We start from the raw sequence: 27,846 nt of genomic DNA, 5'->3' as shown, positions 1-27,846 counted from the left end.
AGACTTCGGATTATTGAAGCCATTGCTTGAAAATGTGACTGCGGGAGGCAGGCTCTGGCCAGATTGGAGTCCAGAACCGCTCCGATGAAGTCTATTCTCTGCATGGGGTGTCAGAATAAACTTTTATGTGTTGATCATGAGGCCTAGGCTCCCGAAGAGGTCTGTGACGATGCGCAGGTGCTGGGATACTTGCAACTAGGAAGTCCCTCGAAAGAGCCAATCGTTGAGATACTGGTAGACGTGTACCCGACGATGCCAGAGGGAGGCGGTGACTACAGCCATGCATTTTGTGAAGACAGCAGAGCTGTAGAAAGGCCAAACGGAAGTACAGTGAACTGAAAATGTTGATGGTTGACCAAAAAATGGAGTTATCGTCTGTGTGGTGGATAGATTGCGATGTGGAAATATGCGTCCTTCATATCAAGGGCGGCATACCAGTCTACCGGATCCGGGGACAGGATAATGGTCCCCAGGGATACCATGTGGAACTTCAGTTTTGTCATGAATTGTTGAGTTCTCGCAGGTCAAGGATCGGTCGTAGACCTCCCTTGTCTTGGGGATTAAGAAGTAGCAGGAATAGAACCCCTTGCCTCTCATGTCCTCTGGCACCTCCTCTATGGCTCCCAGTTTTAGGAGCACATGGACCTCTTGTAAGAGGAATTGCTCGTGAGAGGGGTCCCTGAAGAGGGATGGGTAGGGAGGGTGGGAAGGCGGGGTTGAAGCAAACTGGAGGTGGTATCCCCCTTCCACTGTGTGCAGGACCCAACCATCTGAAGTCAGCTGGGACCAGGCAGGGAGGAATTGGGAGAGGGGTTGAAAAAGGGAGAAGAAGGATCCGGTAGGGTAACTGGTGGACCATCCTCGGGCGTCCCATCAAAAGTTCTGCTTGGGCCTCGCTGGTGGTTTAGTGGGCGCCTAATTTTGAGCTCCTTGAGGGCCAGTTTGCCTCTGGCGATTCCCCCTGCCATGCCTTCTGGTAACGTCCTGACGTGGCCTAGGCTGGGCATAAGGACGGTGTGGCTGGGGCTGGAAGGTCCTGCGTTGGGTCACTGGCATATGCATACCCAGCGAGCGCATTATAATGCGATTGTCCTTCAGACTTTACAACCTGGGGGTCAGTCTTGTCTGAGAAAAGGCCCTGGCCTTTGAAGGGTAAATCCTGAATGGTTTGTTGCAATTCAAGGGGAAGGCCTGATACCTGGAGCCAGGAGATACACCTCATAGTGACTCCTGATGCCAGTGTTCTGGCTGCAGAGTCCACTGCATGCAAAGAGGCCTGGATGGAGGTTCTTGCTACCTTTTTACTCTCCTCAAGTAGGGCTGTGAATTCTTAACAGGCCTCCTGGGGAAGAAGCTCCACAAACTTCCCCAAGGACACCCAAGTGTTAAAGTTATAACTACTTAGGAGGGCTTGTTGGTTTGCCACCCTAAGTTGGAGGCCCCCGGCCGAGTATATTTTGTGGCCTAGGAGGTCTATACGCCTAGCCTCCTTTGACTTAGGAGCCAGGGCTTGATGGCCGTGACACTCCCTTTCGTTCACTGACTGGACAACTAGAGAGCAAGGAGGTGGGTGAGTGTAGAGATATTCATACCCTTTGAGGGGAGCATATATTTCCTCTCTACTCCCCTTGCTGTAGGTGGAATTGAAGCTCAGGATTGCCAAATGATATCCGCATTAGCCTGTATGGGCGGATGAACGGAAGAGCAACTCTAGTAGGTGCATCAGCCGATAGGATGTCCACAACCAGGTCCTCTATTTCAGGGACCTCATCCACCTGCAAGTTCATATTCTGAGCCACTGCCTCAAAATGTCTTGATGGACCCTGAGATCAACTGGTGGAGGGCCTGAGGAGGATGTCCCCACCACCGCCTCATCAGGCGAGGAGGAGAGGCCTGGGACCAAATGGTCCTGTGGTGGCTCCTGTACTTGAGGAGCGTCATCTGCATCAGCGGAACCTCGGTAACTGCAGATACTTGGAATGGATATGAGCAATCACTCGAAGAAGACGACTTGATTTCCACAGCTAAAAAGCAGAGAACATCCTCAAACCTTACACACTTTTATTCTCCAGAAATGAGATGATACTATCACCTCCCTCTCCTTTAACCTGTGCCACTTCTCTCTTCCTGAGCCTAAGACACCCCATGTAACTGATGCCCGGGAGAGCTCACTACATCCCAGAGGTGGGGCTGTTACATCCCAATTTCAGACACTGCATTCCAGCACCATCCATAGCTGCCCACCCCAAACCTGTGGTACCAGTGCCGTTATCACCCTGCCCCACCCGATCCCTGAAATTTGTATCCTATCTCCAATGGCCTCCTGCTTTATTGGTACAGTTTCTCTACCTGCCAGCCTGCCCCACTCCATGGTTCCTTCTCTCTCCCCCAGCTCCTTCCCCTCACCCCTCTTCTCTCGTTTCAGAAGGCAATTAGCAAAACAAGGATAATGTTTGACAAGAGATATGTCATGACAATTCACAGATGCTCTGAGTCTCTTGTTCTGTTGGCATTTTATCTGGCTTCTTTAGCTACTGTTTTTTATAAGTTAAAACATAGCTTCAGCTTCTATGTTATACTAAGCCTTGTGAATATGCTTCATCCAATTTTAGTAAATGACCACTTCAGCCAATGAGAGAATTTGGAGAAATTATCTAAGAAACTATCTGAAACAATCAAGCATTCGAATACCTTTGTTTTAAACATTTGATTATCACCAAGAAGGAAATGTTTGCATGCATAATCTAACCTTCATCATTATTTCCATCCTAGTTTCCAAAACTGCTAATTAATGCATATTCACACAGGATCTTTTTGCTGTATAAACTATCTTCTTAGTCATCAAAAGCCAAAGTCATCTGTTTTGATGTCAGATTTATTACTGTGGCAACAGAATGTGATGTTACAGATGATGCTGTGACATCACTTTGTACAAATAGGATATCTTGAATATGAAGGGAAGAAGGGTTTTGATATATTGAACTAACAAAAAACCTTATGCAGTATCAGTGATCTAATTAAACCTACGTACAGAATATTCAAAGATTAAAATTCTATGTTTTAATTGTTAGGCAAAAATTAGTGAGTTTAAGTCTCTTGAATTAATATAACTGTTCATACAGACTTCAGACAGAAAAAATAAATTATAAGATATTTTATCACCACTATTAATGTCTAGAGAATGTTTTATTGTTATGTTGTGACATTTCTCATCCTCAAGAAACCCATTTCTACCTTCCTCACCTCAGTGGTGTAATTTTTACTTGTTTTCTTAAATTATTAACAATTGTCAACTTTTTTTTGTTTGTAGTCCTTCAAAGCATTTTAGGATTGAAATGAGCTTGGATGCTGTGAGTAATGCTGTGGTAAAAGAAGTGTGAAGGGCAAATACACTATAGGGATTGAAGTAGATTCTATTAAATGTATTCATTCCCCTTTTCCCCCTTTAACCATTTAACAGTTGGTTTATGCTAAACCACCTGTTCCACTTTGCATTTTGCTGTGATGCTCTGAGTTCCTTTCTCAGACCTGAAGAAGATCTCTGTGTGGCTCAAAAGCTTGTCTTTCTCTCAGCAACAAAAGTTGGTCCAATAACAGATATTACCTCATACACTTTCTCTCTCTAAAGAGTCTGGTGGCAGATGGTTGTAGAAATATTCAGAGGCCTTGGAGGGGACTTGATAGTGACTGTCTGCCTTCTTAGAGGTGGGTGCCTTGGAGGCAGGGGGTTTGCCAAAGGTCCTTGGCTGGTTCCAACCAGCTTTCATTTACTAGCATTGCCATTTCACCAGTGACCTATAAGTGCAGAATGTGAGAAGTTGCAAGACTAGTCTTGCAGCACTTCAACCAGAATTTCCAGGGTGTTGACTATTCTCCTGAGAAGTTCAGTTGTCAGTCTGGGTTGGAAAGACAAGATCATTCTTAGGACAGGTTGGAGGTCTGCCAGTGGTGAGTTGGAGCCGGTTCGCAAGAACCAGTTAAATTTAGAAGCTGGTGTAGAACTGGTTATTAAAGGAACTGGTAGGTGGGCAAACTCCAGTCTGCAGGCCACATCCGGCCCACAGGACCGTCCTGTCCCAGGCCCTTTAATTGCCACTTGATCTCCACTGCTGGAGCTCTGGGGTAGGGCTTTGGGGCACTAGGGGCTATTTAAAAAGTCCAAGGCTCCGGCTGTTTCTACTGCCCCGGCCCTTTAAATAGCCGCTGGAGCCCCGCCCCCACTATTCCAGGGCTCCGGAGCCTATTTACAGGGCCAGGGCTGTAGAAGCATGGAGCCCGGGCCCTTTAAGTAGCCCCTGGAATCCAGGAGTAGCAGGGGGCTCCAGGGGGCTATTTAAAGGGCCCAGAGCTCCAGATGTATCTGCTGCCCTAGTCCTTTAAGTACCAGCAGGAGCCCCGCTGCTTCCTCAGGCTCCCGCAGCTATTTAAAGAGCCGGAGTGGTAGAATCAGGAGAGCTGCAGGCCCTTTAAATATCCTCCAGAGCCCCAGGCTACTGCTGCTACCCCGGTGCGGGGAGCACTTACCTTACAGCATGGGCTGGGGCTGGCTCTGACTCCCTCAGCCATGCCCCTTCTGCCCAAGGTCCTGCTCCTTCTGGCCACCAGATATGGCCCCAGTATACTGGTAAGTCACTGGACTTACTTTCAACCCCTAGTCTCAGGAGGGGGTGGTCAGGGAACAAGGAGCAAGGGGGTGTTGATTGGTTGCAGGTTCTGAAGGGGCAGGACAATGGATGGGGGTTGGATGGGGAGGACAGGCTGTTTTGGGAGGTACAGCCTTCCCTACCCAGCCTGATACAATTTTGCAACCTTGATGTGCAGGGCCAGGTTTGAGAAGTGGGGGGCCTGATTCAAACAGTTTTGATGGGGCCCCGGCAGGGATGACTTTAAAAAAAATAATTTAAAAAAACACATGGGGCTTGTACTCACCTGGTGGCATTTTGAGTCTTCAGCAGCGGGTCCTTCACTCGCTCTGTGTCTTCGGCAGTACTGAAGGACCCGCTGCCGAAGTGCTGCCAGACCCAGAGCGAGTGAAGGACCTGCTGCCAAAGACTGGCAGAGAACCGGTTAAGATGTTTGGCAGCTCATCACTGAGGTCTGCCTCCTTCAAGTTTGCCTGCTCTCTCTGGACTGGACACGAGATACCTGTTGGATGAGATAACCTTCCAGAGGTCTGTGCCTGAGGAAAAAAGTTACTAACCTTCCATTAAAATGATTACTCACTGTTTGAGAGTGTTGTTCAAGATGTGTTGCTCTATCTATTCAGTTAGGGGTGTGTGGCTGTCAAACTTTTCCCTACCAGCTACCCATTGGGCCAGCTGTGGAGCCCTCTGGAGTGGTGCTGGTATGGTGCATTATATATGACCCTGCCAGCCCAACCCCCTTTCAGTGACAGTTGTGGAACGCGGTCTCTTGCTTGCAAGCATCCCACTAATCCCTAGCTCTTCTGTTACTCTAACTAGTTCCCTTTGTTCATTAGTAGGTCAGTTCTTAGTTGCTAATTTAGTCCCATTACTGGCAGGTTGGGGGGCTCCCCCTCCAATACACACTCTGGTGAGCCTCAGGGCATATCATCTCAGAGCTTCAAACCCTGTAGTTCTTGCACTAAGCCTATGTCCATGGGCAAATGCCCATAACTCCTGCCTCTGGTGTCTGGGAGAAGTTCATCAATGGGACATGTAAATCTGCAAGGCTTTCACCAGCAGGGCAGATGGAGGGTGTGCAGCCTCCTACAGCTGCAAAGGCAGCTCTTACTATGGTCCTGAGCAGCTGCCCACAGGCCAGTATGGAAGCTGGAGTTGGGCAGCTGGCAGATCCTCCACCTGCCCTGGGGCCAGGGCCAAAGCAGCAGGGACACAAGCCAGAGGCTGCTATGGGGTCCCTCCCCCCCAAGGCAGTGGATGGGTCTGGGGTCCCTGGCCCTGCTATAGCTTCCGGCTTGGCCAGAGGATGGTGTACCAGGGGAAAGAGGGGTAGTGCCACAGGGGACAAGGCTTCATACTCCCCCAACCTTTTGGCAGAATCCATCACTTGTGAGTGAAGTTTCCCTTCAGGGGGACTAGACCCATGCCCCTCTTCTGGGGAAGGTATGCCCCCACTCATTGCTTTCAGCCTCCCCTCCACCTGCAGATGAGGGGTTGCTGGGCATTGACTACAGCAGGTCTCCACCCTCACTAGAACTTTGAGTCCCAAGCCCCTCTCCCATTCCACCCCCTTCCCTGTAGCCCCATCCCTTTTCCCTCCCTGACACCCTACCCCCTGCTTGCCTCCTTTTGCCCCTCTCCCACCCCAGTGTGGCTCCAAGAACAGAAAAGCTCTGTGGGCCTGGGGCTGCAGCAGGGAGTGAGAGTTCCTCCAGCCCAGGGAGATTTTTCCAAGAGTCCCAAGTCTGCCACTGTCTTGTCTGCACCCCTGACTTAAGACTCTTCCAGTCTTTATTATGCACAATCCATATGGTCACTCCTGCCCTGTACCCTCAGCACATGCTGCCAAGGTAGGCGCAGAGTCTAGGGCTCACCCCAGCAGCCGGGACTGCCTGAACGGTTCTTACCATGGCCCAGTTCTGGCTTGGCTAGGGGGCTGGGACGACAGAGGGAAGGGGAGCAGCAGGTAGGGCTTCATGGTAAGCAGGGAGATAAGGCCCACCTACCTAGAACAGGCAAGCACTACTGGCAAGGGTTGCACTGTGTGGTAGGGGAGCTGATCAACCACCATGGCTTCACAGGCCCAAGGTGGAATGAAGTCATGACTCTTCCCTTGCGGCTTCCAGGCTGTGGAGAGTAAGACTAGAAAAAAAAAGGGGCTCTGGGTACCAACTACCTCAGCTGCAGAATTGAAGTTAAGGCTTGAAGAGGTGAAGGTGGAAACAGACCATGCATAGGACACCTCTAAATCATGCAAAGATAAGAAAATCCTTCTAACAATGAACTTGAGTGCAGGCCCCCAGATAGACAGTAACAGATACTAGAATAAACTGCTGGCTTTCAATTATGGTTGACTTGTCTCCAGCTGATCAGTTAGAATGACTGCCAGACTGTTAGTGAAATAACTTCGCATTCCCTCACAAATAAAGATTCATTTGTAACACTTTTATTCCTAGACAGCTCTAAGGTGACTGTACATGCAGAGTTGCATAAATCACAAGAGATTTACAGTGGATTCTATTCTATGGTAGAGTGCAATCCAAAAATCCCTTTTACAGTATAAAAGACAAGTTTTAACATCAAGACTTTGAACATAGGAGCATGGGGGTTAAGCTTCCCCCAAGTATTTCAGCTCGTCTAGATACCTAGTTACTAGGAACCATACTGCCAGAAATGTTTAGTGAGTGAGGAGCTGTATAACAGATTACAACTTTTAAACATCCAGATAGCATAACATTAGTTTTCCCATATTTCTGGCAATGAAGAATAAGCTGAACCCCTGCCATCTGCAACCAGCTCTTATAGACAAAATAAGGACTCTCTTGCCTGTCTAGGGGTTACAGGGTTAATGCACCAAGAGAAAAAAAAAACCAAAGAAAAACCACATTCCCTTCATCTCACATTAGCTAAAAAAAGTAACAAAAATAAGGTATAACATCTTTCAAATAATATAAAGAGGGAATGCAGATCATGTCAATTTTTTGGCAGGTATATTCATAATATACAAAATATAACATTCAAATTAGCCAAGGAAACATCCACAAATTTCTGTAAGCTAGCTGGCTATTTCAGTCCACTTCCTCCATACGTGAAGTGTCATCATCGCCTTCAAGTGGTGGCATCTCCTCAGCAAACCGCTGGACTAGTTTCTTCTGTAACAGCATCATCTTCATCAATGCCTGTACAAAAGCAGGTGTGTACAATTAAGATCTGGAAATATATTAATCTCTAATACTAGAATTCAGGAGAAAAACAATTTCCTATGTCCTTTATATATCATAGGCAGGAGTGATACTCAACTGCACCCTCATTTATTAAGATAGGACGAAATGTTGATCTGCAACCATTAAATTCCTCCCAAGGACAATACATATACATGAACCAGAATTATAAATTGAACAGTCTTACTTACCAAGACCAAGTTTGATCATTCTATAAATACGGTTAGCATTGCGTCTGGGGATCCTCCAAGCTGAAACCAGAGGACAGGAGCGCGGTTTCATACAATAAAATAACCAGATCCTTCACTGACTTGTCATTCTTGTCAGCCTCTGCTTTCTGCCTTAGTGTTTCAATGATGGAATGGTCAGGATTTATCTCAAGGTGTTTCTTTGCTGCCATATAGCCCATTGTGGAGTTGTCTCTCAGTGCTTGTGCTTTCATTATCCTCTCCATATTTGCAGTCCAGCCGTATGTACTTGTTACAATGCAGCATGGGGAAGTCACCAAACGGTTGGAGACCACAACCTGTTGAGTGGAAGCATTAATTGTTACCATAAAGTTGATTTCTATAGGGTTTAAGATACTACAGATATGCTTACTGCAGTAATTGTTCTAGAGGACCTGCATAAACCAGGTGACAAAATACAGAGAGAGCTATGATGCAATCAACATCTGTATATTCACATTATAAAGTGGAATTTGAGAATACTTTGACTATTAAGTCCAATGGACAGTCCAGTAATTGACTAATCTTGTTTTACTCTGATTGGGAGATGCTTTTGTTTCCAGCACTTGACAGACTCAAACTAATTGAAAGACTAGATGTTCCAACCCTACTTCATTCCTCATTCTTCACCATGCTTTAAAAACACTCTTAACCCTGAGAAGTGAGAAAATGTTCCATGAGAGACAGGAATTACAAACTAGCAATACTTGTGGTGCTAGAGCTCTTAAATGCTAGGAACATGGCTGACTAATCATTAACAGCTAGACCATTGGTCCCAGTAACTCATAAGAGCTTACTAATCAGAAGAGTGATGCAACAGTGGGCTTAAGACTGCCTATGAACAGTGAGATGTTTCATACCTTTTCCACTTTCTTTTCAAGTATGTCTTTCATGATTTTGCAGAGGTTTTCAAACTTTGCCTTCTTTTCCTCCTGTTTCTTTTTCTCCTCTTCATCTTCTGGAAGCTCCAAACCCTCCTTTGTTACAGAAACTAAGGTCTTGCCTTCAAATTCCTTTAACTGCTGCAACACATTACTCATCAATAGGTTCAATCATGTAAATTACCTCTAGACATGTTTGCGAAGGCGTTCCACAAAAGCAGAGTTTGCTACCTGATCTTTTGGTTTCACCTGAAAGAATTAATTCCATTTTTCAACTTAAGCCACAACTACTTGACTATAGCAAAATGACTACAGAAACCATCCCTTTAGGGTATCTGAGATCTCATTTAAGTAAGCTTGAGTTGGTCCCAGAAGAGCAACGGAGCAGCAAACAGCCAGGTTGTTCTGGACAGACTACTAGAAATGGAAGACTGGTTAAATGCTAACCTTGTTTTGGTGCTTGTTGAAAGGGACCTTGCAACTTCAGCCTAAGGTGTCCAGGAGTAACTTGTGAAGTGCACTACTGAGCCACACTGAGGCCAGCTGTCTGAAAGACTGCTTAGAAAAGTGGAGTCTCCCTTCCCATGTGTCAGAGGTACAAGCCTGAAAGGACTTTGGCTTCCTGTTTGTCCTCTGCAAAGAGGCTTGCACCTGGTCCCTCAACAGGTTCAGGCTTATCCTGGAACAGCACTGAACACAGTCATGAAATCCAGAATCTTGAAGCCATTTGCCTAAGGCCACTTGATTTTGATGCTAAGCCACATATGCCCTTTTAAATAAACTTCTTAATCTGGGTGTTTCAGGATGAAGGATAAGCTACTCCTGGGTCCCTTAATCATGAAGGCCTAGCAATCCATGGCTGAAGGACAGCAGCTGCAGATTGGCAATACCTACTCCAGAGGAGATCACAGCTCAGGAATTTAGCATGTTGTACTTTTATCTCCAATTTCTCAGACAGACACACTCAAACACTAAGAGAAGTACCTCAGGAATGGTAAGAAGCCAATTTAAGTGTGTTGAGTTTAAGTTTGAGACTACCAACAAGAACTTCCACTTCAACACCTGAAATTATCACTGTCGTCCCCCCACCTCCAGGGGGAAAAAAGAAATAAATTCAAAAAATAGCCAAAAAAAATGGAGACGGCTTCTGTTATTTCAGAGGCCTCCCTAGCAGATACATTCCTGACTGGAATGTTTGCAAGGTATAAACTGGGTATAGGAACACCACTAGAAACCTTGTTTGTGCTCAGTGCTGCTTCTCTCAAAAAACCACAGCAACATGATTCCTTGACATGAGACTGGAAACAGACCCACAGAAGTCTCAACTCAGAACATGAAAAATACTGAAGCATAATGACAAGCATCTATGTTCTAAATGTTAAGATTCCATCAGATGCTCAGAAGAGAAATAGTCCACCATGTAGCTTGCCTCCTCATGCGTTTCCAACATGCACAGACGATGTGTGGAGTTTCACCTGCATATACCTACTAAGGGCTTAAATGCAATAACTTTACTTCAGACAGGGTATATCTGTCTAAATAAATTAGAGAGACTCACACTTATGAAATCCCATACATGTTTTTGTATTGCTGACCTCACTTGTTCAATTGGACTAATACCAACAGTGGTATTGTGACACAGCATGTGGTATGAACTGTAAGCACTGCCAATCCACAGCAAGACTATTTAAAAAGGACAGATAGGACAACAAAGTTGGAACCATGTACTACCTATGCCACAGGTTCCGATGCCTGCCTGAGAGTCATTAGATAGCAAGCAAATGTCTAGTACATTCAGGAGCTTTTAAAAGCCAAAGCTGAAAGTAGTTGCAGTTGACTTACCTGTAATGTAATATATATGTTTCTGGTTTCCTTCATCCGAGTACAATAGTCTTTCAAAGAGACCATCTCATCACCAGATGCAGAAGTGTAGTACCTCAACAACTCTGAGAGTTTCTTTCGGTTTTGGGAATCCTCATGTATGCCAGCTGGGGGGGGGGGGGGGAGGAGGAAAAAATATATTTAAAAAACCTCATCTTTCAAACTACATGCTCATATAGTGCAAATGCCAATAATAAAAAGCTAATGTAAGCCATCTGATAAGAGGCCACTATGCCAAAAAACCCAAGTTCTTGCTAAAATACTAAAGGGTCACTGACCTTGATATTTTTAGAGAACTGCTCATAAAATTTCTTGTAGTTCTCCTTGTCCTTCTGCTAATTCAGTGAAGAGTTCCAAGCATTTCTTGACCAAGTTCTTTCTTATCACTTTCAGAATCTTGCTCTGCTGCAGCATTTCACGGGAAATATTTAGAGGAAGATCTTCAGAGTCCACCACTCCCCGCATAAAGTCTGTAAGCAAGTGTGTGTGTCAAATCTTGACAACTAAGAGAAAGATCTTTACTATGAAATTAATAATCTTAATAAATTAGATATGCTCCAAATACATAGTCTAGGGTTTGTTTTTTATAAAGTGCCTTTTCTCCAAAACCTTAAAAAGACTCAGATAGATATCACTCTTCATTGTTTGGTCTTACTCTTCCACATTCACATCTTAAAGAAAACGTCAATCCCATTTTGGTCACTATTTCTGGTCTCTATTTCTATTATAAAGCATTCTGTTCACCATGTACATGACATGAGATCAGAGGAATGTTACTTCTCAAACAAGGGCCTACTTACTCAGATATTCAGGGATTAGCTCCTCACAATTATCCATGATGAAGACTCTGCGTACATACAATTTAAGGTTATTTTTTTTTCTTTCTGTTCTCAAACAGATCAAGGGTGCACGTCTTGGGACAAACAGAAGAGCTCTGAATTCCAGCTGCCCTTCCACAGAAAAGTGCTGCAAGATAGACAGACAGACATGGTTAAGAATCTTTAAAGTTAGCTTGATGTTTTGTACACTGTTTGGAAGACATTCACGGCCACTTCATTGAGCTGGGGCCATGATGTTCCAAGAGACATTCTTGACATCTTCATTAATAAAATGTCATTGCTTCTTAATCATGTATACCCCCCTAAGGCTCCACCAGTAATGCAGGTCTTAGTGGAAGGGATGATCTGCAAATACTGTAGAATTTGGGCTCTACAGGAGGTTCCCATTTTTTTAGGCAGGGCCCCTGTGGTGCCCTAAGAACCTACCATCCATTATTTAATTTGTTTTGCATGTCCATCTTGATTGTCAAAGGCAATTCCTAACTGAGAGAAACTTTACCAATCAGCGCCTGAGATAAATGGTGCTGCCTACATTATGTTTAATAACTTAACTTGGTTTTAACAAGGCTGATACTTTCTACTTTGTTTCAGATGTGCACAAATCAAGTGATATAAAACTTTGAATATCCTCAAGTTAGAAAATACTGTTACACCAAGTGCTGCAGCAGTTTTATAGACATATACTGCAGGTTTCATCACCCTCAGCCAAGCAGAAAGGTCTCTTCAAGTACCTAGGTGTCTTTTTATTAGAAAAAGGCACCTCGACAACACCCAAAGCACACAACTGAGGTAGGATCCACTGGGCCATTTCCATTTCAGAGACAAGTCCTACTTACTTTCACTGCTAAATGGTCTTCCCAATCATTGGTCAGGCTTTTGTAGAATTCTCCATATTCCTCATTTGTAATATCATCTGGATTCCGGGTCCAAATTGGCTTGGTTTTGTTGAGCTCTTCCTGGTCAATGTATTTCTCCTTGATCTTCTTTTTCTTCTTCTTGTCCCCTTCTTTCTTTCTTCCTCCTCATCAGAGCCACAATCCTCAATCTCTGGTTGTCTTCTGTCTTTCTTCTTTTTCCTCCTTCTCTTCTTCCTTTTCCCTCTGCCTCATCATCACTTACTTCCTTATCCCGTTCTTTCTCCACCTAAAGAGATTAGAAATTTAAGTGGAAGTGGACATCACAGCATGTTATGCCTGAGTTAGAAGCCCTGATGATAATCTTTCCATGCATGCTCAGGTCCTCAACTGTTTGGTCTTGATTGTCACAGCAATCTTGGCTTACACCCCCCCTATACACACAGCAACCACCAAGTTCTCCTGCCTTGCTCTTCCTAACCTCTAATTAGAAGATTTAGTGTAGAAATGCAATAAAAAGGGGGGATACAATTTTAACTACTGCACTTGGTTTTCTGTTACCTAGCACTCCAGTGTTGATATATTCTCTTGTGCTTAAAGTAGTAACACAGCACAATCCTGAACAGCTAGACATGGTGTGTGTGTGTGTGGGGGGGGTATTTAGTGAAAGCCTTGTTAAAAAGGCAGGAGAAAAATATTTGAGTCATTAAGACATTAAGGATGCTCTATAAGGAGGGCTTCTGATTTTAGTTTCAACTGATGAAAAGCAACAACACCTCTGAACAATCTAGATTTCATTTCTTGTATCCAATAAAGATCAGAAAGACATCAGAACTGGTTATTTGTCTCTAAGGGGCTGTCTACGCAGAGCACTAATACAGACTATATAGTGTTCATTAGAAATGACACCTGATATGTTGCATGTTAATCATTCCACATAAACCCTGCTGGTGCACACGGAAGGTCTGAAATGGTACTATGTTAAAGTGCAATAGGGAACATTAAAGAGGTTATTTTGTTACAGTATAGCCCAAGAGAAGGCCCTGAAAAAACCCTAGTCCTTTTGACTCTATACAACTCAGAAATTGTTTTTGGGATTTATTTTAGGAGCAAAGGTTAAACCTCAAAACAGAAACCTTCTGTATATGAAACTAAGTTTACTAAAACCAGTAGGTTTAACAGTACATCTTTAATGATATACCGTGTTTTATCACTCAGTGCCCATCAGGTTTAAGTTATATATCTTTTACTCAATTCTGACTCCATGTATGAAGAGAACCAGGTCTGACAGCACTGTTGATTGGCAGGAGTCCCCAACACCAAGTGAGGAGAAAAGAGATACTTATTCAGATTTAGACAAACCTTGTCTATACACACTGCACATTAGTATATTAAAAATTTTTAATCTGGTGGATCACTTTAGAATAAATTTTTGTACTGTTGAGATACTATGGCTAAACCTTCTATTGTACTACTAAACATTATAATGTGGTCACTTAATTAAGTGATTAAATTAAAATTAGTAAAATTACTGTTAGCGTTCCAACCTGAACACTTACAAAGAGGGTAATTGGATAACCAATGAACTGCGAGTGCTTCTTCACAATTTCCTTGATTCGTCTTTCCTCCAAGTACTCTGTCCTGGTCTCCTTAAGGTGCAGAATAACCTTTGTACCCCTGCCCAGAGGTTCCCCTAGAATAAAAAGATTTGAGAGTTTTACTGCAGCACCAGTAAAAGTGTGTTTGGCAAGGTTCTAGTTTACGAGTCAGGTTTTACATCTTGATCAGAAGATTCCTAATTACACAACTTATGCTTAATTATCCACATTAATTATGTCCTCAATTTATTTGGGGACAGAAGTTTCCTGTAGAACCCACAGCTACATAGTAATTTTATACTTACTTCCTTGGGTCAGGTAGGTCACCTGCACTCATGCTTTACAATAAATGTATTAGCCCTCTTTAGACCACATGATCTTGAATTCAAGATATTCACCCTACCTACAATCCCTGCAGCATACAAACAGCTCCCTTTGTTGTTGAGCTATCCTCTGAAATAGAAGTGTTTAATCTGAACCACTACCTCACATTCTTGTCCTTTTACAAGAGAAATGCAGGACCACTCCAAGCTACTATTGTAATTTGCTTACAACTGTTAATTTTGCATCAGAGATTAAGAAACGCTACTCCTGAGGAGCAGTTGTTTTAACTGCAGTTTAGTCTAACATGATACCATATGCGACCCGCTGTTCCCTCTTCAAAACCCTTCCATAATACAGGGGAAGACACATGAATGAGGGGCTGCTTTAGAGCTACCTGTGCACAGAATTTAGCACTTACCATTAGCAAGTCTTAACAGTGAATGATCCTCCAGCAGAAGATTCCCAAGCATACTGCTCATCATCATTATGTTTGGTGATCACAGTTACTTTCTCAGCAACCAAGTAGGCAGAGTAAAAGCCAACACCAAACTGACCAATCATAGAAATATCTGCACCTGCTTGCAATGCCTCCATGAAGGCTTTGGTGCCAGATTTGGCAATAGTACCCAGGTTGTTAACCAGATCAGCTTTGGTCATCCCTATGCCAGTATCCACAATGGTTAGGGTGCGATCATGCTTGTTGGGAAGAAGGTTAATTTTCAGATCTTTTCCAGAATCTAGTTTGCTTGGATCAGTCAAACTCTCATATCTGATTTTATCCAGAGCCTACAAAAAAAGAGGCAACTATCAGACCCCTCAACACACTACTTGCATTTAGGTAGCAATGTCACTGGCTGCTAGTCACTTAATTATTTCCATTACTTACATCTGATGAATTAGAAATCAGCTCTCTCAGGAAGATCTCCTTGTTGGAATAGAAAGTGTTGATGATTAGAGACATCAACTGAGCTATTTCAGCCTGGAAGGCAAAGGTCTCCACCTCCTCCTCCATTAGTTTGGTCTTGAGTCTGCACAGCTTCTGGCATCTGTAGAAATAAATGAAGTTGTACCTCTAAAAGACAGCTCTATAGAATGGCTCTTAAAACAATTACATAGTATTCTTCACCTGTTTTATGTTCAACCACTAAGACTTAACAAGTACCACCACTTTGGGATAAAAGAGTTGAGAGCATGGATATTGTATCAGAAAGAGAACCTCAGCTGGTATTCTCTTCCTGTTGGCAGTGAAGAGCACTCCAACTCCAATTCTTATACCCCTTATCTGGAAGGGCCTGGCATTTTGCACAACTCTCTGCTCCTCAGGAGGATAAAGGTTAAGTACCTCAGCAGCAAATTGGCCCATTCCTTAAAAGTGCAAAGATAGACAGTCAGGCCAATATTGTGAAACCTTCAGGATTCTTCATCCTCAGAGTTGCAGGAAGCCATTAGAAAGGTAGAAAGTGTACTGCATTGAATACTTGAATTGGCTTCTAGATGTTCTGCCTTGTTTGTCTAAAAAGATCTACTTTTATGCAGTCAAAATCTAAATGAGTTTCCAGATCATCTAAGGATTATCATTCCTACATCAATGACTGAATATACAAAGTTAACATAACAATTAAGTTTAGCCTTATACAACATTTGGAACTAGAAAAAGACTTGCAAAACGTACCTACACATATACCTTTCTAATTACAGTAAATTCAATTCACAATCTGAGTATTGTTTCCAGAAATCATCTAATTTTTTTTTGCTGAGTGATTAGACACAATTGGGAGCTCTCGCCTCAAGGCTGCAGAGTAGCATAGCTCATACAACCCAAAGGTGTATATGTGCAACTGCACTAACTATTTAACAGACGTGGCTTTCTGTTGCTCATACTCCTCATCCAGGCAATGTACTATACATCAGTTCTAACGACAGATAAATTTGGTATAATCCATGTATTACTTGCTAACTGCAAAAGAAGAGGTTTCAACCAGTCTGGGGAGCCCACTGTCACATCCCTGTTTCAACTGTGACAGTACCGGCTTAAGCCAAGTCCAGTGAAGCTCAGAGAGCGACCTGACTAGCAATGTGCTTCTCCAGAGCAGTAACGCTGTAAGATGCACCACAAATACCCACGGAGAACCGGGTCAGTCCAGATTCCAACCTCCCCCGCGGTGGATACTTCGTATAGTTTAGAACAGGTAGAGCTGAAAAGCGCGGCGGTATCAGCCCTCGCTCTCCCAGAAGTGGGGCACAGCGCCCCCCTACAGGCTCCGGCCAGGAACAGATTCTAGAAACTGCCAGAGCCTTCCTCCCCCACAGCGGCCGCCCCACCCACTCGCCGCCTGAGCGAGTCCCTTGCGCCCTCCCCACCGGGGCCGCTCCCCGCCTCTCTGCTCAGCTAGACCCCCGCATCCGCAGGAGCTCCCCCGCCCCCCACATCCGCACGTGAGCCAGCCTAGTCCCTGAGCCTGTCCCGAGCCCGAACCCATCACCGCCCTCCCTCCCTTGCACAGCCAGAGCCGCTCTCCTCCCCAACCCTGCCCCGGTCCCGGTCCCGGTCCCCCCGTGTGTGAAGCCAAAGCCAGTCTCCTCAAGGAGCCGCGTCTCTCCGTTCCCATCAAGCCTGAACCCCCGCAGCAGCCGCCGGGGGTCACTTTCCGGAGCACCACACCCGCTCTGCGGGGGGCTGTTCGGCAGACGCTGGCCTGACTTCCTCACACTTGCCCTGCAAACCGCGGCCTCGGTCCCCTCTGCTGCGTAGCAGCGCTGCCCGTCGCCGCTCCGCGGAATGACCTCCGCCTCAGCCCAAGCCACCCCCGCCCCCACGCCGCAGAAGGAGCCGCTGAGAGGTTCCGTCCGCCGAGAAACCCTCCGTCACTGCTGCCTCAGCGTCTCACCTTAGCGACGATAGCTACAGCTGCTCCGCTCAGTTAACCTGGCTTCCCTCTCCGCACTAACAGCGCTGGTACTCGTCACCTCCCGCCCGCTTTATATACGCCCGGCGCCGGCCTCCTTCCAGAACCATCGGGAACCTTCACTGACAGCACGGGGGTGGCAACTCCACTCTGATTCACGGGGAGAGGAGCCGGGGGGGGGGGGGGGGGAAGAGAAGCCGCTGGGGAACAAATGCGCATGCGCCAGGACGAAATTTCTTGGTTTGCGCACGCGTTTCTCGTCTGTCAGCTAGCTGAGGAGACTGCGCATGCGCTTGGGAAGCCGGTTCGCTCGCGCGCTCTCTTTGCAACAGTCACCTCTGAAGGGCTGGGAAATGCGCTTGCGCGAGATCAACTGTCATCGGTTGGCTTGGGAAAGGGGGGAGTGCGCAAATCGCTAGATGACTTCATTCGTTGCAAACTCGAACTCCACCCCGAGCCCATCCCCTGCCTCCGAACTTCCTAGAAGGAGGCGGGATCCGTCAGACTCTCTCCCTCTGCCAAGCCCCGCCTCGCCTATCTCCCTCCCTCCGCCATCTCGCTTCTCTCAGAAGGTCCTAGAAGCAGCCAGAAGCGAAAGACTTACCACCCCTCCCCCTCGCAACAGAACGTCCAAGAGATGGGGGGAGGGGACGGAGCATCGCCACCGTTCGCCCTTTCCCCCTGGGTCCCTGCGCGTTTCTGGGCACGCCCTGCCCCCCCTTGTCACGCTCTCTGCGGGGCTATAGGGCTCTGCTCCTCATACCATGCTGCATGGCTCTGGGGCACCCCTCAGGCCACGCTTCATGCACGGGCTTGGGGTGCCACCCCCCCATGCCATGCTGCAGTGCACAGCCCTCGGGCACATCCTCCCCATTCCACATTGGTGCATTGCCTGAGGCAGCACCCTGCATTTTATACTCACTGCATGCCCTTGGTGTGCCCCCACATGCTGTAGTGCACAGCCTTGCAGTGCCCCCTCCCTGGTCCACAGTTTGTTGCATGGCCCTGGGCAACCCAAGCGGGTGCCTGGGGTGGCAAGCCGCAGGGGTTTGTAAGGGCGGCAGTAAGGCAGCCTTCGGCAGCTTGCCTGTGGGCGGTCCGCTGGTCCCACGGCTTCGTGCGGCAATTTGGCGGCAGGTACACCAAAGCCACGGGAGCGGCGACCTCCTGCAGGCAAGCCGCCAAAGGCAGCTTGCCTGTTGTGCTTAGGGTGGCAAAAAAATTAGAGACGCCCCTGGGCATGTCCAGGTCTTCTGTGGCGGGTCCCTCAGTTTCTCTCGGAGCGAGGACCCGCCACCAAATTGACCGCCAAGGAATGCAGCAGCGGCAGTTGAGCTGCTGCCAAAGTGCCACCAATCTCAGCTTTTTTTTTGTTTTCTTCACCACTTGGGGGCACCAAAAAGCCTGAGCAGCCCTGGGGCCATCCACCATGCAACGCTGCATTGTGCAGACCTGTACATATTCCGCGTGGCCTCAGGGCACCCCCTCACAGGCCACACTGCACTGACAGTTGTGGGGCACTCTCCCCACCTAGGGTAGCCAATTTTGGTTGGATGTATTCCTGGAGGTTTTCTCACATTGCATCAGGCCGCCGCACAGAGGATTCAGGGGGCCTGGGGCAAAGTGGGGGAGCTGCGGTGCTTGTACTCACCCGGCGGCAGTCCGGGTCTTCAGCAGCATTTCGGCGGCGGGGGGCCCTTCAATCGCTCCACATCTTCAGCAGCACTGAAGGGCCCCCCCTCGCCAAAATGCTGGCTGAAGCCCTGGACTGCCGCTGGGCCAGGGCTCACAGGACCCCTATGGGGCCCAGGGCAAATTGCCCCACTTCCCCTCTCCGTCCCCTGGTGGTCCTGCAGTACATAACCTTTAATTAAGGATGAAACTCCAGGGCAATCCCGGAAGGTTGGCAACCCTTCCCATATCTCCCCTCCCCCCCCCGCATACCATGCTGCGCTGCACAGCCCTGGTGTGCTCTTCCTTCTACATGCCACACTGGGCTGCACTGGTGCTTCTCTGCCTACTTGCTACTTCTCATGGCACAGGCACTGACTTTCCAGTGTGCCGGGGGGGGTGCTACACCCCTGGCTTTGCCCCCTCCACTCAACCCCTCCCCCCAAGTCCCCGCCCCATCCCTACCCCGAACATGCCATGTCGCTCCTTCCCCTCTCACCAGAGCCCTCCTACATGCTGTGAAACAGCTGATGGGCAGGAGGGAGAGGTAGGCAATGATCTATGGGGGCCCACCAGCTGGTGGGAAGTGCTGGGGGAGGGAAGGGGGGCTGATGGAGGGCTGCCGATGGGTGCTAAGCACTCATCATATTTCCCCCTGGCACCTGTGCCTCATGGAGATTTTGTGCAGCTCCTTCTAAAAGTGTTTCAGGACTTTCCAGCCATGCAGAGAGGACAGATCTTGCATTTTAAGTATAGGGTTGTGGATAGCATCAGTCCAGTCCAGCAAATTTTGAGCCAAAACCAAAAGAAACTGAACAAAATAAAAAAAATTTGAAATTTCCCACAAAACAAAATGCAAAAATAAATTCATTTTGGGTCAATCAGAATGTTCCACTTAGAACTGAAACATTTTGCTCTGATTTTGACCTTTAAAAAATGTTTTTAATATGAAAAACAATGACTTTCATGTTGTTGCCGGCAGATAACTGCCTGAGGCCAAGCAACAGCAGGGGGGTCCGTCGCCTGGTGTGCCGCGCCAATAAACACACCAGGGTGGAGAAGCAAACCAAGTTTATTTGAGATCTCAAAGCGGTGCAGGGAGATTGACTCAGATCAAGCACACCTAAAACAAGCAGTCTGTTCCTTTATATCCATGAGAACTTTTCTCACTGACTAGCAATCCCCCGTTTCCCCTCCCTCCTTCTCCTTCCTCCCCTGTAGCAATTACATAAGTGCAGGTGCATTAAGTAATCTTGGCCGCGGCAGCTCGTTAGTAAGTTTTCCTTCTGCAAGTTATCTTGTCCTTCTGCTAAAGGTGCACAGGCCTCTTATTTCTGCTTTAGACCAGTAGACTGTTGCAACTGATATGGCTGTTACACCTGGCCTTTTAGGGTCGATTAAGTTCAAACATGAGGGACTCTTGCTGCTGAGGCCTAAAACACAGGAACGGCTCCATACGCTTGTGGCCTTCCACCCTCCCGAGTTACGTAGGGTTATGCTTAGTGACACCAACAATGTGAACACATTCTAACCACTTAATTTTGGATTTCTTTCCAAATGAAATTTCATTGAATGTGGACACCTTTTTCAGTATGTGTCACTTTAAAAAAAAAACGGATTTTTAATAGAAAAAATATTTCAACACATTTGCAACCAGCTCTACTTACAGTCTAACGTTCTGATCTTGCAATCTGACCTGCATACTTAGAACTGATTGCAGGGTCAGGGCCCATGGGTCTGATTTTTTGTATGCTCTCTTGACTTCAGTGAGGATTGTGGGCTTTCAGCACCTTTCAGGATTGAGACCAAAGAAACAGAGAGACAAAAGTACAGTATTTAAGGCCACAGAAGTTACAAATTCCATCTCTCTAGCTCATCTGCCCCACACTAGATATCCATTGCTGGGGTTTTTGTATCTAGCTCTACACTGGGCCCTGATCTTGCAAAGACTTATGTGTACGCTTAATTTTAAGCAAATTAGTAGTCCTATGGAGGTGGGTGCTTATGTCTTTGCAGGATCAGGGCCTTAGCTTGCCTTGTCTACACTATAGCCATATTATTTTGTTAGTCTTCTACTTTTAAAACCATATTATTTTCTAGGATTTCCTATTTTTTGGAAATCTTTAACTTGTGTTCAGTTTCTTTCAAAGATCAGAGTCAATAGCAATTTGCTCCTCTTTAATGGCTTTATTTATTTTTAACTTTCAAAATAAAACCCACTTGGGAGAAAGTGTTCAAACCTAAACTGGTCACTTCAGTCTCTCCCTCACTGCTTACGACCTATCCACATGCCAGCCTGTGCAAGTGAGAGCTAATATTTTCTTTATGAATCATCCATAGATGCTTTACTCTTTTTACTATGTGGCTGTAGTGACAATAGTTAAAGTTGCAGTAGTTTATCCATTATAAATATGTTTTTAGTTGTTCATAATTTTGCAGCACTGAAGTGTCCTGAGCTTGATTTGTTTCAGAAGCTGGTTTTGTTTTGTAGAGTGAGGAGATGGGAAGACATTTGAGCAAAAATGGTTCCAGTGTGTTTGAGAACAAAGACAGAAAATGTACTTTTCCCATAATCAAAATATTCATGCAATTTTTAAATTTTTATTTTGTATCACTCTAGTACCAAACATACATTAAGAAAAACTGATATTATTATGTTGGACTTACTATCCTACCACTGGAGAAAAATTAAAACAAAAAGTCTAATGTCAGACTTGTAATTTATTTGGGGATTTAATTGTTGAAAGGAGAAGTGCCAAAAAAGCAAAATCTTAAACCTGAGCAACCTCAGCATTTTACCTTGCTCTTATAATAGTCTAAACCCATAGACCTGAACAACCCCAGCTTTGTAAAAATTCAATTCTGATCCAAATGTTGTGGACCGCATGCTCTACGAAATGCCATGCTCTAGGTGTGCCTAAGCTTCTAACTGCCAGATGCTGGGACTGGACTACAGGGGATGGATTGTGTAATGATAACCCTGGTCTGTTCATTTCCTCTGAAGCATCTGACATTGGCCACTATCAGAAGACAGGATACTAAGATAGATGAACCATTCGTCTGACTCAGCATGGACAGTCTTATGTTCTTGGCTCCTGCCCAGATTAGAAGCCACCACATAAAGACACCATACAGTATAGGTCAAATGTGAATTGTATTTATGGTATAGATCAGGGGTGGGCAAACTTTTTGGCCTGAGGGCCCACATCTGGGAATAGAAATTGTATGGCAGGCTATGAATGCTCACAAAATTGGAGCTGGATGCGGAGGGGTTGAGGGCTCTGTTTGGGGGTGTGGGCCTCTGGATGGGGCTGAGGATGAGGAGTTTGGGGTGTAGGAGGGTGCTCTGGGCTGGGATTGAGGGATTCAGAGGGTGGGAGGGGATCAGGGCTGGGGCAGGGGGGCGGGAAGGGGTGCAGGTTCCAGCTGGGGTGTGGGGCTCTGGGTGGGGGCTGGGGCTGAGAGTTGGGGTGCAGGAGGGTGCTCCATGTTGGGATTGAGGGGTTTGGAGGCAAGAGGGGGATCAGGGCTGGGGCCGGGAGTTGGGCGTGGGAAGATGCTCAGGGGCGCAGGCTCCAAATGGCGCTTACCTCAAGCGGCTCCCAGAAGCAGGGGCATGTCCCTTCTCTGGCTCCTATGCTATGCATGCTAGAGTGCCAGAGCGGGGCCATGCAGCTGCTTCCGAGAGCCGCGTGGTGCGACCCCCAACTCTGCGACCCGGAGCGGGGCCATGTGGTGGCTTTCAGGAGTAGCGTGGTGCAGCCCTCGCCCCGCGCCCCGGCTGGAGCATCAGAACAGGGCTGAGCTGCATGGTGCACTCCCCAATTCAGCGCCCCAGCTGGAGTGCTGGAGCAGGGCAAGCCCCAGACCCTGCTCCCCAGCAGGAGCTTGCGGGCTGGTTTAAAACGGCTCCAGCCCACGGGCCGTAGTTTGCCCATCCCTGGCATAGATCCTGATCCTGTAACTGAATCTGCTCAGGTGGAGCCTTATTTTTTTCATAGACCCATATTTGCCTGCTTGTTCATATGCATTATGATACAGTCCTTAATTACCTGATTACACATAATTTGGCTACAGGACTCCCTGCCTCAGTCACTGCATTAGGAGGATGGTGAGACAGAAGATTTCAGGAAGAGAAAGGTTGTTTACCATTGTATTCAAGGCACTGGATTAAAACCCAGAGAATGGGTTTCTATTCCTAGCTCTGCAATTGGATTCCTGTGTGTTGCTGAGCAAGATTTTCATAATACATAAACACAAGGAGGCTGTAATTCTATTCAGATTCTTCTACCATGGTTATCACAATGGTATCTGAGTGTTTCAGGGGTGAGGTAAGGAAGGGAAATAGAATTTCAGCACCTGAAACTGTCCACAAACATAGATCCCAGAGAGCTGACAAAATGAGGAAGAGTTGAAATGTGAAGTTGGATTTATTTAAATATGTGCTGCTAAGGATATAAGCAGTGGTGGGCACTTGCGGCCCATCATGGTATCCACTGGCAGGCCACCAGACAATTTGTTTACATTTGCATGGCTGTCTGCAGCTCACAGTGGCCCACGCGGTTTGCCATTCCCAGCCAATGGGAGCTGCGGGAAGCAGAAGCCAGCATGTCCCGCGGGCCCGCGCCATGGCCGGGAACAGCGAACCATGGCCACTGTTTTCGGTCATGGGTTCCCGGATACATGTGTTCTTCCTTGGGAAATGTGCATGGTGCTAACCGTCGTCCTCCACTGCTTCTGCTGCAACTCTGCTCTCCTGCAGACGCCATACCACGGCAAGCATGGAGCATGGTCAGTTCACCACTGCTGCTGTGAGCATTGTAAACACCTCAGCATTATCCTGCAATATGGGCAGAACCTGCAAAAGCAGGCGAGGAGGCGACAGCAGCGTGACCACGATAGTGAGGAGGACGTGGACACAGACTTCTCTCAAAGTATGGGCCCTGGCAATTTGACCATCATGGTGGTAATGGGGCAGGTTCCTGCTGTGGAACACCGATTCTGGGCCCAGGGAACAAGCACAGACTGCTGGGACCACACAGTATTGTAGGTCTGGAATGATTCCCAATGGCTGCGAAACTTTTGCATGTGTAAAGGCACTTTCATGGAACTTTGTGATTTGCTTTCCTCTGCCCTGAAGCACAAGAATATCAAGATGAGAGCAGCCCTCACAGTTGAGAAGTGAGTGGCGATAGCCCTGTGGAAGCTTGCAACTCCAGACAGCTATCAGTCAGTCGGAATCAATTTGGAATGGGTAAAATCTACTGTGGGGGCTGCTGTGATCCAACTAGCCAACGCAATCGCTGAGCTGCTGCTATCAAGGGTAGTGACTCAGGGAAATGTGCAGGTCATAGTGGATGGCTTTGCTGCAATGGGATTCCCTAACTGTGGTGGAGTGATAGACAGAACACATATCCCTATCTTGGAACTGGACCACCTTGGCAGCCAGTATGTAAACCACAAGGGGGTACTTTTCAATGATGCTGCAAGCACTGGTGGAACACAAGGGATGTTTCACCAACATCAGTGTGGTATGGGCGGGAAAGGTGCATGATGCTCGCATCTTCAGGAACTCTGGTCTGTTTGAACAGCTGCAGGAAGGAGCTTACTTCCCAGACCAGAAAATTACCATTGGGGATATTGAAATGCCTATAGTTATCCTTGGGAACCCAGCCTACTCCTTAATGCCATGGCTCATGAAGTCATACACAGGCACCCTGGACGATAGTAAGGAACAGTTCAACTATAGGCTGAGCAAGTGCAGAATGGTGGTAGAATGTGTATTTGTTTAAAAGCTCACTGGCACAGTTTACTGACTAGGTTAGACCTCAGCTAAACTATATTCCCATTGTTATTGCTGCTTGCTGTGTGCTCCACAATATCTGTGAGAGTAAGGGGGAAAACGTTTATGGAGGGGTGGGAGGTTGAGGCAAATCACCTGGCAGCCGATTATGCACAGACAGACACTAGGGTGATTAGAAGAGCACAGCTGGGTGCCCTGCACATCAGAGAAGCTTTGAAAACCAGTTTCATGACTGGCCAGGCTACGCGTGACAGTTCTCTTTGTTTCTCCTTGATGAAAACCTGCCCCCTTGGTTGACTCTACTTCCCTGTAAGCCAACCGACCTCCTGCCTTCGATCACTGCTTCCAGAGGCAATAAAGTCATTATTGTTTCAAAATCATGCATTCTTTATTAATTCATCACACAAATAGGGGGAAAACTTGCAAGCTAGCCCAGGAGGGATAGGTGAGGAGGGAAGCATGGGGTGGGGTGGTGGATGAGGGGAGGAGGGAAGGACAAGGCCACACTACAGTTCAAACTTATTGAATGCCAGTCTTTCTGTTGCTCGGGCAATCCTCTGGGTGGAGTGGCTGGGCTTCCGTAGCCAACCCCTCCGTCCCCCTCCCCCCCACCGCATTCTTGGCGTTTAGGTGAGGAGAATATGCAACTTGGGGAGGAGGGCAGGTGGTTACACAAGGGCTGCAGTGGCGGTCTGTGCTGTTGCTGCCTTTCCTGCAGCTCCACCAGATGCCTGAGCATGTCACTTTGCTCCACCATTAGCCTCATCATTGTGTCCTGCCTCCTCTCAGCATGCTCCTCCCTCCTCTCATCGTGTTCATTTAATCTTTCCTGGATTCTGCCACTGTTTGCCTCCACTCATCCTGCTGAGCTCTTTCAGTGAGAGAGGATTGCATGAGCTCAGAGAACATCTCATTGTGAGTGGGTTTTTTTTGCCTACTAATCTGGCACTAGCCTCTGGACAGAGATAATAGGGGGAGCATAGAAACTTTTGCAGCTGCGGGAGGAAAAAAGGGAGAGTAGTATTTAAAAAGATACATTTTAGAGAACAAAGGGAAGACTATTTCACACTGAATCAAGTGATTCATATTATGTAGCACATGTGCTTTTGCTACAAAGGTTGCATTTTGCCTCTTATATTGAGTGTCTGCTGGTTTGCTGTGAGACACTTGGCTGGGCACCAGAATTTGGCTTGCAGGCAGCCATGGTAAGGCAAAGGGTTTTGACGTCTTCAACCTTTATAACATGTGGGAATGGTTTCAAACAGCAATACCCTCCTTTCCCATACCAGCAAAACCCGTTGGGTTGGCCATTTAAAAGGAGGGGTTGCAGTTTTAGGGTGAATGTGCAGCACATCCAAACCCTCCAATTCTCTGGAATGATCACTTCACCCTCCCATCCCCACCCACCACCACGTGGCTAGTATCAGGGAAGATCCCTGTCTGCCAAACCTGAACAGCTCAGCATCAGCGGGCCTCCCCACACCACGTGGCTAACAGCGGATGATTTATTTTCAGCCAAAGGCAAACAGCCAAAGCCCGGGCACATTTGCTGCAAGGTTTTGTTCTGCAATGATTCCAGACTACTTGCTACTGGCTTGCGTGGTAAATTAATCATTAAATGTGCTTGTTTTTAAGCCCTGTATTATATTTACAAAGATACTCACCAGAGGTTCCTTCTCCGGCTTCATGGTCTGGGAGCCTGCCTTGGGAGGATATTGGCTCCAGGGTGATGAACAGTTCCTGGCTGCAGAGAAGAAGGGATTCTCCGCTTGCCTGCTGTGTGCTATCCCCAACCTCCTCTTCCTCTTCATCTTCCTCATCTTCAACTCCTCATCCCTGTTGCTTGAGACTCCCTGCTTGAAGGTGTCCATGGACAGTGGTGGGGTTGTGGTAGAGGCCACCCTAGAATTGCATGCAGTTCATCAGAGAGTCGGCATGTATGGGGCTCTGACCTGGAGTGACCGTTTGCATCTTTTTTTTTTAGGTAGGCTTGCCTCAGCTCCTTAACTTTCATGCGTCACTGCTGTGTGTCTCTGTTGTAGGCTCTGTCCATCTGCACAAGAGAAATCTGTATTCTACCATGATCAGTGGAACTGGAGTCTGAAGACCCATGTTTCCTGGAGGAACGGTTATGCAGGGAAACAGGCAACACGAGGAGTTCGGCTAGATGCAGTGCAGCCAGATGGACCAAGCAGTGCACAGTCTTTATTAAAGTTCCAGTTATTAAACTTAACCTGTGTCACTCTTGGCTTCACTTGTTAACAGCCCAGTGATAGAGCAATAAGTGCAGCAGCTGGTGACATAAACCATGGAACTAATCAGAAACTCCCTAGAGCACTGGAGTTTGCAGACCCAAGCCTAGTCCAGCACAGACCCAATGGAAAGAGGAGTTCATGCTGTATCCAGACTGGTTCCTGGATATGGGGAACACGGTAGAGACATCTGTAGCCCTCTTAAGCTTACCCTTGCCTCAAGCATTACAGCAGCCCTAGGAACTGCTCCTCAAGCAGAACAAAACTATGAAATAATGCAAGTGGTTTTTTTCTTTTTTAATTAAAAAAACCCTATACACTAAGACCAATCTGAGGGGGCCAGGCTAGACACCTATGTTATTGTGTTACACACACTGGTTGCTACATGCAATTTTGGAGACTTGATAGACTCCCTAATTTGGGGTCACTCCCTGTGGGAGTGGCTGCTGCGGGTAGGCAATTTCACATTAGACAGATGCTTAGACATGAGTGTGCAACAGAAGCGTCAACAAAAAGGATGAAAGCCCTATGAGGCACAACAGCCCTGGAGATATATACAGTGAGACAACAGAAAGGAGAGCAAGGGGTCAGGGTTTTATATCATAGTAAGATGCCTTACTGTAGGACAGTGGTTCTCAAAGTAGGGCCACCGCTTGTTCAGGGAAAGCTCCTGGTGGGCCGGGCCGGTTTGTTTACCTGCCACATTCGCAGGTTCAGCTGATCATGGCTCCCACTGGCCATGGTTC

At 46.8% G+C, this 27,846-nt stretch overlaps 1 protein-coding gene across 1 annotated transcript; it reads right to left on the bottom strand.

Moving 5' to 3' along the window:
• Nucleotides 1-7,067: 7,067 nt before the first annotated feature.
• On the bottom strand, nt 7,068-15,514 carry HSP90AA1 (heat shock protein 90 alpha family class A member 1). Its single transcript, XM_030559364.1, is given in 18 exon segments — nt 7,068-7,774; nt 7,776-7,822; nt 8,056-8,095; nt 8,097-8,390; nt 8,952-9,116; nt 9,118-9,164; nt 9,167-9,221; nt 10,815-10,960; nt 11,128-11,182; nt 11,184-11,323; nt 11,654-11,819; nt 12,529-12,693; nt 12,696-12,770; nt 12,773-12,835; nt 14,106-14,239; nt 14,891-15,254; nt 15,355-15,484; nt 15,486-15,514. Coding segments are annotated over 18 exon segments (2,178 nt in total). The 3' UTR covers nt 7,068-7,711.
• Between the last annotated feature and the right edge of the window lie 12,332 nt (nt 15,515-27,846).

The sequence above is a fragment of the Gopherus evgoodei genome, chromosome 4 (genome assembly GCF_007399415.2).
Source record: "Gopherus evgoodei ecotype Sinaloan lineage chromosome 4, rGopEvg1_v1.p, whole genome shotgun sequence".
NCBI classification, from domain to species: domain Eukaryota; kingdom Metazoa; phylum Chordata; order Testudines; family Testudinidae; genus Gopherus; species Gopherus evgoodei.
The sequence above is the reverse complement of the archived record's forward strand: the minus strand, read 5'-3'. Positions and strand labels throughout refer to the sequence as shown.